Source organism: Kogia breviceps, chromosome 14 (genome assembly GCF_026419965.1).
Source record: "Kogia breviceps isolate mKogBre1 chromosome 14, mKogBre1 haplotype 1, whole genome shotgun sequence".
In the NCBI taxonomy this organism is placed as follows: Eukaryota; Metazoa; Chordata; class Mammalia; order Artiodactyla; family Physeteridae; genus Kogia; species Kogia breviceps.
Window position 1 is genome coordinate 43,238,083 of NC_081323.1, and position 16,357 is coordinate 43,254,439.

General features: G+C 39.8%; 1 protein-coding gene across 13 annotated transcripts in view; it reads right to left on the bottom strand.

The window, feature by feature from the left end:
- Nucleotides 1–16,357, bottom strand: part of SHLD1 (shieldin complex subunit 1) — a 136,711-nt gene that overhangs the window by 45,616 nt on the left and 74,738 nt on the right. The window contains exon 3 of one of the 13 annotated variants that reach the window (XM_067013082.1): nucleotides 14,104–14,247. The exons of 11 other annotated variants lie outside the window; for them this stretch is intronic. In XM_067013082.1, coding sequence (XP_066869183.1) covers nucleotides 14,120–14,247 — 128 coding nt within the window. In that variant the 3' untranslated portion in view covers nucleotides 14,104–14,119. Of the gene's footprint in view, nucleotides 1–14,103; nucleotides 14,248–14,945; nucleotides 15,224–16,357 lie in introns of those variants that run through there. One more of the 13 variants, XM_067013080.1, reaches the window with a different exon arrangement.

Consider the following 16,357-nt stretch of genomic DNA (forward strand, 5'->3'; position numbering starts at 1 on the left):
GACATATTTAGCAAGAAGATCATTCCCCTTTGCTGGAGGAGCAGAAACCCAATCCGTTTTCCTTGAAGAAGAATGAGGGCCTACTCACAATCTGTCCAAATTCACAAGTCAGTATTTCCTAGTTTTAAAATTTAAAGAGGAACAGAACAGAATTCCTGTCAAAACTGAGCCAGTTCCAGTGTTGACACCAGCAGTAAGACGTTCTGAGAGTGACAGACAAGGAAAGTCTGATATTTCTCTACACATAGCAGTATTTTTGTTAGACACATATTTGTGTAAACAGATTTCACTCCACATCAAATCAAAGTTAAGTACATCTATGAAGTGACAGACTGAACTGGAAACAAATACACCAGAATGTAAATATATAGCTGAGTGTTCCCCCTTCAAAGTAATCACCTGGGGAGTGGGGGGCAAGCTCTTATTTTAAAAATGTTGATGTTGCTGAGAACATTTCGGAGCCTCTTAGAAAGTGTCTTCATTCGCTCTGGAAACTTTTTTTTTTTTTTAACATCTTTATTGGAGTATAATTGCTTTACAATGGTGTGTTAGTTTTTGCTTTATAACAAAGTGAATCAGCTATACATATACATATATCCACATATCTCCTACTTGCATCTCCCTCCCACCCTCCCTATCCCACACCCTGTAGGTGGTCACAAAGCACTGAGTTGATCTCCCTGTGCTATGTGGCTGCTTCCCACTAGCTATCTATATTACATTTGGTAGTGTATATAAGTCAATGCCACTCTCTCACTTCCTCTCAGCTTACCCTTCCCCCTCCCGTGTCCTCAAGTCCATTCTCTATGTCTGCGTCTTTATTCCTGTCCTGCCCCTAGGTTCGTCAGAACATTTTTTCTAAGATTCCATATATATGTGTTAGCATACATATATGTGTTCTTCTCTATCTGATTTACTTCATTCTGTATGACAGACTCTAGGTCCATCCACCTCACTACAAATAACTCAGTTTCATTTCTTTTTATGGCTGAGTAATATTCCATTGTATATATGTGCCACATCTTCTTTATCCATTCATCTGTCGATGGACACTTAGGTTGCTTCCATGTCCTGGCTATTGTAAATAGAGCTGCAGTGAACATTGTGGAACATGATTCTTTTTGAATTATGGTTTTCTCAGGGTATATGCCCAGCAGTGGGATTGCTGGGTCATAGGGTAGTTCTATTTTTAGTTTTTAAAGGAACCTCCATACTGTTCTCCCTAGTGGCTGTATCAATTTACATTCCCAGCAGCAGTGTAGGAGAGTTCCCTTTTCTCCACAGCCTCTCCAGCATTTATTGTTTGTAGATTTTTTGATGATGGCCATTCTGACTGGTGTGAGATGATACCTCACTGTAGTTTTGATTTGCATTTCTCTAATGATTAGTGATGTTGAGCATCCTTCCATGTGTTTGTTGGCAATCTGTATATCTTATTTGGAGAAATGTCTATTTAGGTATTCTGCCTATTTTTGGATTGGGTTGTTTGGTTTTTTTTATATTGAGCTGCAAGAGTTGTTTGTAAATTTTGGTGATTAATCCTTTGTCAGTTGCTTCATTTGCAAATATCTTCTCCCATTCTGAGGGTTGTCTTTTCATCTTGTTTATGGTTTCCTTTATTGTGCAAAAGCTTTTAAGTTTCATTAGAACCCACTTGTTTATTTTTGTTTTTATTTCCAATTCTCTAGGAGATGGGTCAGAAAGGATCTTGCTGTGATGTATGCCATAGAGTGTTCTGCCTATGTTTTCCTCTAAGAGTTTTATAGTATCTGGCCTTATATTTAGGACTTTAATCCATTTTGAGTTTATTTTTGTGTATGGTATTAGGGAGTGTTCTAATTTCATTCTTTTACATGTACCTGTCCAGTTTTCCCAGCACCACTTATTGAAGAAGCTGTCTTTTCTCCATTGTATATTCTTGCCTCCTTTATGAAAAATAAGGTGACCATATGTGTGTGGGTTTATCTCTGGGCTTTCTATCCTGTTCCATTGATCTATATTTCTGTTTTTGTGCCAGTACCATACTGTCTTGATTACTCTAGTTTGTAATATAGTCTGAAGTCAGGGAGCCTGATTCCTCCAGCTCCGTTTTTCTTTCTCAAGATTGCTTTGGTGTTTTGGGGTCTTTTGTGTTTCCATACAAATTGTGAATTTTTTTTCTAGTTCTGTGAAAAATGCCATTGGTAGTTTGATAGGGATTGCATTAAATCTGTAGATTGCTTTGGGTAGTATAGTCATTTTCACAATGTTGATTCTTCCAATCCAAGAACATGGTATATCTCTCCATCTGTTGGTATCATTTTTAATTTCTTTCATCAGTGTTTTACAGTTTTCTGCATACAGGTCTTTTGTCTCCTTAGGTAGGTTTATTCCTAGGTATTTTATTCTTTTTGTTGCAATGGTAAATGGGAGTGTTTCCTTAATTTCTCTTTCAGATTTTTCATCGTTAGTGTATAGGAGTGCAAGAGATTTCTGTGCATTAATTTTATATCCTGCTACTTTACCAAATTTGTTGATTAGCTCTAGTAGTTTTCTGGTAGCATAGTTAGGATTCTCTATGTATAGTATCATGTCATGTGCAAACAGTGACAGCTTTACTTCTTTTCCGATTTGGATTCCTTTTATTTCTTTTTTTTTCTCTGATTGCTGTGGCTAGAACTTCCAAAACACTGTTGAATAATAATGGTGAGAGTGATCAACCTCGTCTTGTTCCTGATCTTAGTGGAAATGGTTTCAGTTTTGTACCATTGAGAACAATGTTGGCTGTGGGTTTGTCATATATGTTCTTTATTATGTTGAGGTAAGTAAGTCTCCTCTATGCCTACTTTCTGGAGGGTTTTTATTATAATCGGTGTTGAATTTTGTCAAAAGCTTTTTCTGCATCTATTGAGATGAGATTAGCTAATCCAGCAGCACATTAAAGGGATCATACACCATGATCAAGTGGGGTTTATCCCAGGAATGCAAGGATTCTTCAGTATATGCAAATCAATCAATGTGATAAACCATATTAACAAATTGAAGGAAACTTCTTTTGGATGTCCTCATTGGTGGCAAATCTCCATCCACAGAGGACAGAATTACCCTTTTGGAAAATGTCAAGAGGCATTAGGAGTGAAATCTGATAAATAATGTAGGTGATCCTGCAGGGTAACTGGGCATGGGTTAAAAAGCAAGGTTTATCTCAAAAAGGAAATTGCTTTTCTTATGTTTTGCATGCTGGTTCTGAAAGTAGTTCTCACAAAGGAATTCCAAAGTCAGTTCTATGCAATAGTAAGCAGCAATGGTTTCAACGTACATACATGTTCAAATTTGCTACCTTAAAGGACAAGCTAATGCGGATTTAAGTTCTGGCTATTGTGAAAAAGCTCATAGTCATAGATTAGAAATCTGAATATTTTTGTCCTGACAGATAAGATGTTGGTGAGTGTGGACTTTGTATTTAGAAGACTTGAGTTTAGTCCTACCATGGCCACTTACTGCCTATGTGACCATGGGCAAGTTACTAACATCTCTGAAGCTCCATGTCTTCATCTGTAAAATGGGAATAATAGCTCTGCCTCACAGGACTGTTGTAAGAATTAAATGATTTATTAGTATAAAACCTAGCATGTGGTAAGTGCTCAACAAATATAAGCTACTTTATAATTATCACAGTGACAAGAGTAGTACCAGAAGCAGAATTGTTACATGTAGGTATTAAGCTATTTGCCGTTTAGCATCTAGGACTTTTTTTTTTTTTTTTTTTTTTTTTTGGCTATGCCATGCAGCATGTGGGATCTTAGTTCCCTGACCAGGGATTGAACCTGAGTCTCCTACATTGGAAGCATGAAGTCTTAACCACTGGACTGCCAGGGAAGTCCCAGCATCCAGGATTTTAAAAAGTGAATTGTAAATGCTCCTGTAGGTCTTCTCTGCAGTGATAAATTAACATTATAAGCAAAGTCTAGATGAACAAGCATTCATTCCTGACTGGAAGGAACATCACTTTTACTTACTGCTCCATCCTAGTGTCAGAGTTAGTGGGATGAATCACAGTGAACATTGCCCATCTCACAGCAGTAGGATTATGATTACAGAGAGGTCCCAAGTGCATGCTCTGCAAAGCAAACACAATCCCACTGTGGGTGGAAACAGCAGGTTCCTCAGTGTGTGGGCATGTCAAACACAGAAGCCCCAGGCTGGTGGAGCCCTCATTTGTCCCCCTAAGGAGCACCAGCACCAGAGTGTGGGTGGGACTGAAATGACTCAACCTCCAGGGAGTCTGTGGGGGTGGTTGTTTTGGAAGTAGATGGAGATCAAGTGAAGAACTTCAGGGAAAGTTTAGGTTAATAAATACATATGAAAGAGAAACAGGTTGTATTAAAAATTTAAAAAGATTGAGAAACTAGGAAGAAAAGATCTGGGTTCACAGAATGACTGCTGGCTGAGTCAGAATTGTAGTGCTGAATTAAATTTTAAAAGGCAAGATGAGACTGGGAAATACAATGAGAACAATTATAGGAGATAATTCTTAATTTCCTTCTCTCTTCTCCCTTCTCTCACTAACAGCTGAATCTGAAGAAAGGCAAAGCTTTGCGCCTTCTCTTCTGTAACAAATAACTTCAGAGAACACAGAAAACTCAGTGGAAGTGGGAAAAAAGCCATAAACAGAATTTTTAAATAGCATAATATACAACCTATGCAGAAAATGCCTATAAACAGCAGAGAAATGAAAGCTAAGGCTGACTGAATGACAGAAAATATGGGCTGTGAGGGGTTTAGGATGTATTTGTGTTGAAAATGTTTCTAACATGGAAACATGAGCTAGAAGGGCTAGAAGTGGGTGCAAATATGGAATTTTGAATTTCCACCTTTACAAGGATATGACAAATCCTCCCTGTGACCAAATATCTAAAAATGCTGGCTAAGATATTTTTTTAAAATCTCTTATAGTGCATGACTAAGCTGGAATAAAGTGAAGAATGTCCTCAGAGACCAAAAGGAAAACAAGAGTGGGTGTTCCAAGAGGTAAGTGAATCCTGAGCTGGTGCCTAAACCTAGCATATCAGCTTTAATGGCCACACAGCATTCAGGACACAAAGTCTAGGTCATGGCCAGATGGGGTGCTTGAAAGGAAACTCACTGCACAAGGCCAAGAGCCCTGTAGGTCCACCCTCAGAGGAAAGATGGACTAGAAAGAAATGTGCCTTGGAAAGTGTTGCAGGAACTTCCCTGGTGGTCCAGTGGTTAAGACTCCAAGCTTCCACTGCAGGGGGCATGTGTTCAATCTTTGGTTGGGGAACTAGGATCCCACATGACATGTGACAAGGCTAAAAATATTTTTAAAAAATAAAAAAAAAAATAAAGAAAAGGGTTGCACTAAAAAAACTTGTCTGTCTTGGCTTTGCTCTGAGTGGAGAGAAAAAAAAGAACCATCTCTCCAGAAATATAACCATGAGCCAGACCTCACATATATTTGTGGCCTGAGTTGAGACTATTCTGTGGTTTAAAATCCTCTATGCCAGGTATTTATTTTAATATGGTTCCAGATTGATGTGCTCTCATATGTTTAGAGAAAGCAAATGCAAACCCTTTTTAGAAGATTGTACTCTCACTCCAAATCTCAAAAGAAACCCTACACACAAAGTTCCATGGAATATGAGTTTATAATAAAAATGATACTCACAAAATACCTATTTAAACAAGGCACCTTTGTTGAGAGGGAGTAAAGAAAAGGAACCAGCACTAGAATGAGACTCACAGAAACAGATTATTGGAGTTAATAGAATATAAAATAAATGTGCTTTTGTTAAAGAATAAAATAGGGATTTGGAAGTTTGACTAAAGAACAAGAGATTACAAAAAATAAACAAGTAAATTAGAAAAAGAGACAAAAAAGCTTAGAAAAATGTAAAATTATATTAATAGGTATTTATACCTCAGTAGATAGGTAAAACAGAAGATTAGACACTGCTGGACAGAGAATTAGAAAATGGAAATCAGATTTGAAGATTTACTCAGAATTTACCACAGAGAGACAGAGATGGAGAAAACAAAACAAAACTGAGATGTGTAAGTCAAAGTGAGATGTTTTAACATGCATCTAATGGGAATTTCAGAAAAAGATAATAGAGAGAATGTAGGAAAGGCAATGACAATAAGTTAATGAGTGAGAATTTCTTAGAACTGATAAAACCATGAATTCTCAAATTTAGCAATCACAGTGTTTTGCAAGTAGGATAAATAAAAATAATTCTGTGGCTAGGTACCAGATAAAACTGTAGATTATCAAAGGCAAAAATAAAAATCCTAAAACCAGCCATAAAGAAAGACAGAGGGCTTCCCTGGTGGCGCAGTGGTTGAGAGTCCGCCTGATGATGCAGGGGACGCGGGTTTGTGCCCTGGTCCAGGAAGATCCCACTTGCTGCAGAGCGGTTGGGCCCATGAACCATGGCCGCTGAGCCTGTGCGTCCAGAGCCTATGCTCCACAATGGGAGAGGCCACAACAGTGAGAGGCCCACGTACCGCAAAAAAAAAAAAAAAAAAAAAAAGAAAAGACATTACCTATAAATGAGTGATAATTAAGTTGATTGTTGATGTCTCAATAGCAGCAATGCAAGCAAGAAGGCAGTGGAATAATATCTTCAACATTCTAAGGGAAAATAAATGCCAACCCAGGGCCACTCAGGAAATGATGAGGAAATTAAGACATTTAACTGGCTATTTAACAAAATCATAAATGTCATAGCCAGACTGCCCTCATATCCAAAGCTCATTCTCTAAGAGTGCTTAAAATGGACAATATTCATACCACCTAAGTCAATTTATGGAGATTTTATCTTCAGGCAGAGGAATGAGCTACATAGAATTTTCATGTTTTCTATTCTTTTTGGTGATTCACTAATATAGTTCAGCTATCCTTGAAATGGTATTCCAATGCTAGACTTTGATCCCAAATCACAGGTGATCACCTTAATAGTGTAGCTTATTCTATATTTTGTTTCCCGAAAGTTTCATTCTGTAATGAATTAATTATGCAAAATCATTCAACTTCAAAGTTGTTCTAGTTGGTTTTATTAAAAATGTAGATGCTTTTAATGTTTTGCAGATGTCATTTTCTCTCTGTAATCAACTGTTTCCATATGTTTTTCAAAAATTACTAACTTGATCTTCCTAAGTCAGCTCATGCTGCTACTCTAGTGCCCTCAGTATTGCAATACTAATTGTGCAGCCATTGGCCTACAGACCAAGTACTCTTTGGGGAAAAAAAGGAAAATAATTATTTTTACTCTCTCATGATATTTACTCTCTTTGAAGAGATCACATGAAAGAAGAAATATAGCCTAATTTTAAGAAAGCAAACTTTCTTTCAGCCAATGAACTATGCCAATCATAGGAAGATAAACAGAAGTTATGACTCACAAACTTATTAGCGGTAACATTTACTGCCTTATTGATTTTTTGTTAACTAAGATCCTTCTTAAATTCATTTCATTTCACATATAAATGAAACAGTTTTCTTGCATAAACCTAGAAAGGGGTACAAATTTGTAGGGGACTATGAAGAAGGAAAAAGAGGAAAATGACTTAGTTATACTGGTCATTCCAGATAACTAAATTTCTTTGACCTCTGAGTGGCAAAACCTCAAATGCATTTGAAACTTCAGCTCTTTTAAAAGGAGCCCCCCAAACCCCATGCACACAATAAATCTGTCATGCATATTTCTATTTTCCTATACCCTGAACTAGGTAGTAGATGATTGGGTATAGACATATGTAAAAATCCACCAAGCTGTAACCCATAAGACTTGTGCACTTTATAAGAATTGTATCTCAATTTTAAAAATATCTACACGCACACATACACACACACACACACACACACACACACACACACACACACACTCCGTCTTCAATAAGTGTTGAATGTGGCATAGACATTAAGTTTTTTTTTTTAAAGATTCCCAGATGATTCTAACGTTCATCTAATGTTCAGTTAGGATCAGCTGCCTTAAGATAGCTGGAACATGTCTTGATTAGAATAGCCATTCAGCAAATATTTGTTTCAATAAATGTATGAATGAGTGAATGATGAACCAACAAACTAATAAATATCTATGTTATTCACGGTTGTAGGTGTACCATTGATTGAGGCCAGAAAAAAACCTAAGAATGTCCAAAAAAAAAAACCAGGCATGCCACATGCTTTTAAGCACTTTAAATGCCTTTTATCTTTCCTCACAACAACTCTGTGAGGAAAGTTTACTGTTCCTGATCTTTAGGTGCAGCCAACATAAATCACTTTGGCTACCTTAAGCAGAAAGAGAGGTATTAAGAAGTATAACATAATTCACATCATAGTTAGGAGAACTGCAGAGACAGACTCTAAGCTAAACTTTTAGGAATTACTCCTCAAATCACTAAGCAGAACTGAACAGCCAAAGGGGCTGCTGGAACCTAAAGAACCAGGAAGCTGCTGCTACAGATGCTGCTCCAAGCTTCTCAATCAGGAAGCTGCCTATCAAGTCAGGAAGCTATTATTACAGTTGCCAGTTTCAGAACCAGGCTGCCTCTGCCATTATCCACACCAGTTAGAAATGAAGGTCCCAGCCTCATCTCTCTTCCCACATAATCTAAGCCTGAATTCAGAGGTTTATGGGAATGCATTTGATTAGCAGATCTAACTCACATCCAGAATACTAGCTGCGACAAGTTCTAGAAATGAAAACTGCCACTCTCTGTAAGACAAGAAATGATGCTAGGAGGAGGAAGGAATGGGCATTAAGTGGGCTAATTAATAGACTCACAGATAATGAAACTGAGGCACAGAGATTAAGAAACTTGGTCAAAGACACATAGCTAGTAAGTGGCAGGGCCAGGATTCAAACTCAGGAAGTGGCCCCAAAGACTAATAAGGCATTGGAGAAAATGACAATAATTCAGTGCACAGGCAGGCTCATGGGTGTGAGGTTTCCAGTCCTGACATACAAACTCTTTTGCTATAAAGAGCAACTTCTAATTTACTATACTTATTAATCCTGACATCACCTCTAGAATTTTAAGTCTGGTAGTTTCTCATCTTCAAAATATATCATTAATTTACTTGACCATTTTAATTTTGGTCTAGAAAGTGTTCTTAAGTATTTCAGGGTGGGGAGGGGGCAGGGGAGAAAGCCGAAAAAGGTTATGGCACCAACTAGTGACAGAAGACATCCATACTCAGGCTTCAGTGACCACCTCCAACTCCAGCTCCTCACATTACTTCCATGGTACAAATTAAAAGAACATTTAAAAGTATCTTGAAGTTATTTAGGACTTTCTAATGGAACATCTTACTGATTCTACTTTCATCAAAAATTTTGAGAAACTATATTGCATGCAGTAGAATGATGGTTGTTTAGATTCTGCTTGGAAAGCTGACCATTTTACAGCTCTTATGGACTGGAAACCTTGAGACTAAAACCTGAGGTGTGGGCTTCCCTGGTGGCGCAGTGGTTGAGAGTCTGCCTGCCAATGCAGGGGACCCGGGTTCATGCCCCAGTCCGGGAAGATCCCACATGCCGCGGAGCAGCTGGGCCCGTGAGCCATGGCCGCTGAGCCTATGCGTCTGGAGCCTGTGCTCCGCAACGGGAGAGGACACAACAGTGAGAGGCCCGCGTATCGCAATAATAATAATAATAATAATAATAATAATAATAATAATATAAAACCTGCGGTGTATTCTCTGTTATCTGAAACTGTATTTCCACACATCCTTAGCACAGTTCCATCTGTCAGTCTGCCTATCTCTCTCTCTCTCTCCAACTATTCACCCACCCATCCATCTCTCTATGAGAATGACCCAGATAGCAGAATAAAAACATTAAACTGTATCCAAAATAAATATATCAATAAGTAGGGACTAAGGCTGAGAGGAGTGAGAAGAGTCATTTCCAAATCATAGGATGGAAATGTTGAAAGTTCCCCACAGAGGAGAATGTGTCAGCTACTTTTTAAAGACTATAATTTGGAACAGAGACCCTTCTGGGGTGGGGGAAAGAGGAAATGCTTCATCTGACATGACAAGTTATAAATCACAAAACTGTCAGTTTGGGAAGGGTAAATATTTGCTGAATATTTGGCAAATGTATGTCATTAAATCTAAAGTGATTAAAAAGCTCAGTTTGTTACCACATACCTCTACTCCATCTTCAATGAGCACACAGCCTCAATAACCATGAGCCGTAGTCTAATCTATCTCCACGGTGCAGAAGGAAATGATAAATGTTTTCAGCATGACTTCCAACAAACTGAGTCTGAATTAATTATTCTGTGTGCAAGTGCAAATGGATTTGGTTAAACAAATGAGCCTACCCGCCAAAGACATCAGCCAGATACTGGACTGAATTCATATTAATCAAACGTACATCAGACTGAATCAGTGACGTGCACAGAAGTAGGGCTGCTCAACACTTATATTTTATTGATAATTCCTAACTAATTTTTATGTTTATAAAAGTAATATGTGCTCAGAGCTTTTAAAATTCAGATGAGGCTAAAAGTCTGACAATGAGCAACAATACTTTGGAACATCCCTGGTGGCGCAGTGGTTAAGAATCCGCCTGCCAATGCAGGGGACACAGGTTTGATCCCTGCTCCTTCGGGAAGATCTCACATGCCGCAGAGCACCTAAGCCTGTGTGCCACAACTACTGAGCCTGTGCTCTAGAGTCCACAAGCCACAACTACTGAGCCCATGTGCTGCAACTACTGAAGCCCATGTGCCTAGAGCCCTTGCTCCGCAACAAGAGAAGCCACTGTGATGAGAAGCCCACGCACTGTAACAAAGAGTAGCCCCCGCTCACCATAACTAGAGAAAGCCCGCATGCAGCAACAAAGACCCAACGCAGCTAAAAATAAATAAATAAATAAATAAACTTTAAAAAAAAAAACACCACACAATACTTCCCTGCCTCCTCCATCCTCCTCCCCATTCCTCAGAGTCTACATTCCAACTCGCTGTTCCTCCTGGTTTTTAAAATCTTTTTTTTTTTTTTTTTTGCAGTACTCAGGCCTCTCACTGCTGTGGCCTCTCCCATTGGAGTACAGGCTCTGGACGCACAGGCTCAGCGGCCATGGCTCACGGGCCCAGCCGCTCTGCAGCATGTGGGATCTTCCCGGACCAGGGCATGAACCCGTGTCCACTGCATCAGCAGGCAGACTCTCAACCACTGTGCCACCAGGGAAGCCCTAAAATCTTTTTATGTCTAATGACCATGATCCTGTATGATAACTTATCAGTCTTAGACACTGTATGTTGATATCATTAGGCCTCATCACATACACTTACACATGCCCCTGTGCATAGAGACTTACCTTTCCCTGTTCTCTAAATACAATTATGTCACATTTTTAAATTAAATCAACATTCAGTGTTTAAATTATTATAACTATATAAAGTTGATCACTGCTTTATTGTACGATGTTATTGTTTCTTTGCTTAATAGTTATTTCTCTTTTGCATTTGCTTGCTTTGCTTTGTAACTATCCCTAACTCTACCCACACCCCCCAAGAGCCTCTCAGTGTAACGCCCACATGTCCACCTGGCAGAACAGGCTTTCAGTTACCCAGCCTCCTGAGCACTTGCCTCTGCAGCTCTCCACCCTCTAGCTCCAGGCCTGCTCCACAGCTGCTGACCCGCGTCTCCCCTTTGTTGCTCTCCTAAATTTTTTGTATTATTTCTATGATGATTCCCTCTGCCCTACTTTTTGTTTTGATTTTTGCAGATTTCTTCTGTTCCATCATTGTCTCTGTTTCTTTTGAGTTCTTTATTTCATATTAGTCTTGGTTTCTACATTTTACAATGGAGGATTTCCACAAATACCTGGTGATCTTTGGCTATGAGTTCATAATTTAAGGGTGAGGTATTAAAATGCCAATTGGAAGCTCTTGCCATGGGTAGGGCTTATAGACTGGTGGACTTCATATAGGGTGACTGACTTTCATTCAGGTTTTCCAGAGATGGATCCTCTCATCTCCACAAGGGCCAGGGAGTGATGCATGAGGATCCTGTTTTAGACAGAAAGGTCCAGACAGTCCTCTTTGAGGAGACGGCATTTAACTGGGAAGCCCTAAATGCAACGAGGGACGAAGCAATGTGAATATCTGGGGTAGATGGGTTTTAGCAGAGGAAATGGCAAATACAGAGTCCCTGAGATATAAACAGGTTTAGCAAGGATGAGGACCAGCCAGGAGGGCCCTGTGGCTAGAGCAGAGGAAGCAACAGGGAGACAGAAGGAACGATATGCATTTATCATTTATGGAAACAATTTTCACATAGACCTTGTCAGAGACATTAAAAAGCCTAATATCAAAATATTTAGTGACAGTTTATAAAAATGAATCTGAATCACTTTTATGGTACTTGACATCAGACAAAAAAGATCACGATGACTTGCCTTTGTTTGGTTAATCAGGCAAGCTTACAGTTATGTGAAATTATTTATCCTTCTTCAATCTTGTGAAGATTGTGAAAAATGAAAAATCTATACCTCATAAATACTTACACTAGAGACACTGAATAAGATATAAATCTGTCCACACATCTTAGCTAAATCAAAGGAAGCAGCTCATGTTGAGAAAAGTCAAAAGCTTAAAAAAAAAAAACCAACCAGTTGTCAAGGCAACAAGAAAAAAAATTAGACATAAAATATATTTTCCATCTCAAACACTATCACATTCGAAAGCTGAGTATCTTCTGGCCCTCATTTCAAAGTTTTATTGAACTTTTATTCAGTCATTCCCGGAGACGGTGGAAGAATTGAGAATCCACAGAACCCAGGCCTCTGTCAAAGCTGGGGGGTGAGCAACACACTAGTAAAAAGCACTGTAAAAGTAGGGGAATAAACCCTCTGGTTCACAGGCTAAGGCATAAGAACTACCTTCTTTACTTGAAATTATTCTGTGACTTTTCCTGTATGACACGATTTTGCAGAGAACTTCCACTTATGAGCTAGACACCAAATGGTTATTGAGAGACTGGAAGGTCAAATAATGTGCTGGAGGATTTCCAGATCCTTCCCTGTGAACTTGTACAATTTCAAAGGGTGACTCAGAGCTGACATTAAACACCATCTGTGCTCCTCAACCAGCCACCCCGCTAAAAGCCCTGCCGCCTGCAGGTTGCCAAACACAGTCCCGACTCTCCCCTTGCCAGCTTTCTCCACCTGGAGGCTCCAGTGCTTCTTGGGGTCCCTGTGCCCCCTCCTCTATGAAGCCCCCGCAGGTCCCCAGGCAGAGCTGACCGGCCCGCCCCACGTCCCACACAGTCTAGTGTACGGCACCCAGTGGCTCTTCCACATCCTGCTGAAGGCCTGTGCGTAGCTATTTTCTTAGATCTGATTGTGGCTTCCTCGAGACAGGGACCCTGTCCTAGCTACAGTGAGACAGTGGGCCCAACACAAGCCTGGGGAAAGTGGTTTTCGTGAATGAGACAGAATGAATTAATATACTGCCCTAGATTTTAATGGTAAAGAACAATCTCAAAACACCGTCAACAAGTAGCGGAAAGAATCTGGAAAGCTGGTGGAGGGTAGAGGGAGGCAACTGTGTCTGGCCCCAGCTCAGGCCCTGCCAGCCGTGTCACTGCTGAATCTCTCTCATTTTCCAAACTGAGTCTGCAGAACGCCTCCTGTGTCCTGAGAGATGGTAGCAGGTGTTCCATGAAAAAGGGGCTCAATTTTCCAATAAGTTTCAGATGGTGGGGTCAAAAGCATAAGTCAGGTCTTTTTACCATAGGCCTTCGTGCAATAGTGTCTCACCTGGAGGAGGATGGAAGGAAGCGGAGCAGGCCAAACCCCTGTAAACACTGACTCTCATTTTCATTATTGTTGCTCTTCTCATCCATCTACACTCTGTAGAATTTTTTTTTCCATAATGACTATTGATTATTTTTAATTAAAAAAAAGCTATTTTACTAAAAGAATTAGTCAAATTAGAATGTAACCTAGTTGGATGAGCTTGTATTTATTTTTCCTGTATTATTATAGAAATGATCCCTTTTCTAAAGTTACACACTATTAGTTTTGCTATCAGAAATTTTTTTTTAACTTTGGAAAGTTATATTTGAAGAAAAGCATTCACAGGATAGGAGAACCTCTCACCCTGGGTACGGGAAGCCTCCACCATAAAACTTCCTCCTGGCAGGCAGTTGTTTTCCGGCCTCCAGAAGGCTTGGGCTTAGAGGGTAGCTCCCGATCTGCTTTCCCCAAAACTGGCACTGCATTCCTGACAATGAGGGCATAAATACCACATCTATGAACACATGCTTAAGCAGATATCTGCATTCCAAGGGTCACAAAGATGAAGGGAATCAAACGTAAACAGACGTGAAGTTTTGTCTCCTCAATGCCAAGGACAGCAGGCACACCTTAGATGAATGTGTTCTAGGCAAGAGAATTATAGAACCACTCAGGTAACTGAACATAGGCCAAGTTTTAGACAAAATGGAAATGATAAAGATGCAAATCCAAACTTTAGCCTCTTTCTCTTTTCTATAACTATTTCTACAGCTAGCTTTTATATAACTATTCTATGTGTGTATGTGTGTGTGTATTTCTCTGTCTCTGTCTCTCTGTCTCTGTCTGTCTCTGTCTCTGTCTCTCTCTCTCTCTCTCTCTCTCTCTCACACACACACACACGCACACACACAGCACAGGACCCGCATTAGATGGACTCTGTTCAGGACAATCATTTATAATAACATGGTGAAGCAGAGGCCTAGAGATAATGCAGATGTCACGAGGTCCCCAACCAGAGCTAAGCTGAACAAACAATGTTCCCATTAAGGTATTTTAAATATCAAGAGAAACAGTTTGTCAGGGTTACAGGGGTGATTTTTCTTCTTATTCATTTAAATGAATAATCTCATTTAAATCCTTTAAGAGTCTAAAGACAAACTAGGAATAAAACTCAGAGGAATCTGGAACAAAAAACTGAAGAAAGGAAGAGGAGAAGCAGAGGAGCCTATTTTAGGACTATTTTAAGAGGAAAAAGCAAAAGTACAATACTGTAAGGTGTGTGCACCCAAGGGCACGACAGATGGGGAGCTCCGGGTGTGACAGGAGGACAGCCACATAGCACTGCTGCAGGAAGGCAATGACCACCTTGTTCCAGAAATGTAAAGAACAGCACAGCCTTGGACAGTTGCCCAGAAACCTCCACCTGGAGAAGCAGATCTTCTGTAAGATTCTTGAGCAGAGACCTAGGATTAATGGGATGTTAAAATCTAAAAGATGTTAAACTCTAGAGATCTAAAAGATCTCATCCTGCTTTCAGGATGAGACTAAGAACAATACTATTAGTAAACAGAATGGCTCTATGCTGGAAGAATTCTAAGTCTTTTCAGTGATTTGGAGTATAATATACCCACCAGCCATGCTAATCTCAAAAATGTAAGCAGTCAGGAGCTTCCCTGGTGGCGCAGTGGTTGGGAGTCCGCCTGCCGATGCAGGGGATGCGGGTTCGTGCCCCGGTCCGGGAGGATCCCACATGCCGCGGAGCGGCTGGGCCGGTGAGCCATGGCCGCTGAGCCTGCGCGTCCGGAGCCTGTGCTCCGCAACGGGAGAGGCCACAACAGTGAGAGGCCCGCCTAGCACAAAAAAAAAAAAAAAAAAAAAAAAAATGTAAGCAGTGGATAAGAGAAGCTTCAGTTAAATATCATGAAATACTATTCTACGGCCTAGCGCTCCATCTAAGCTCCCCCTTCACACAGAGAGAGTAAAGGAAACCAAGGCAGGAACACATGCAGTTTCTACTCTACCTAAGAATCCTTCAAAAATGTGGAGAAGTGTCTCCTAGGCTCACTTCCATTACTCTTATGAAATGAAAAAAAAGAAAAAAAATAGAGGGAGAGGAGGACAGGGAGCATGAAAGCAATGCGTTGTAAGAAAAGTAAAAGAAAATATAGCAAAATTGTAAGAGTTTATCTCTGAGTGGAAGGATTATGGGTGTTTATTTTTTTCTTCCTGTGCTTTTTAATATTTTCCAATCTTCTACAGTAAACATGTAAACAAGAAAATGTTTTAAAGGGAGAGAGAGATCAAAGGGATTAGAGAAATCAAATTGAGACAACTCAAAGGAAGCGACACAACTATTGCCACTTAAAAGCAAATGCTTGCTCTGTCTCAGGCAGTGTCTCTGTTCATCTTTCTGTTTCTTCAAAGACAACAGTCATTTGTCAAATATTTATTAAATGTGCACCAAACGCCTGACCCTGGATGGAGAAATGAAAGGTGGGGCTGTTGTCCTCAAAAACCTTGCAGTCAAGAAAGACTCAAAAGAAATAAAACACCAAGAGCACTATAACATGCTAAACCATGTTCTTTTGATGACGGCT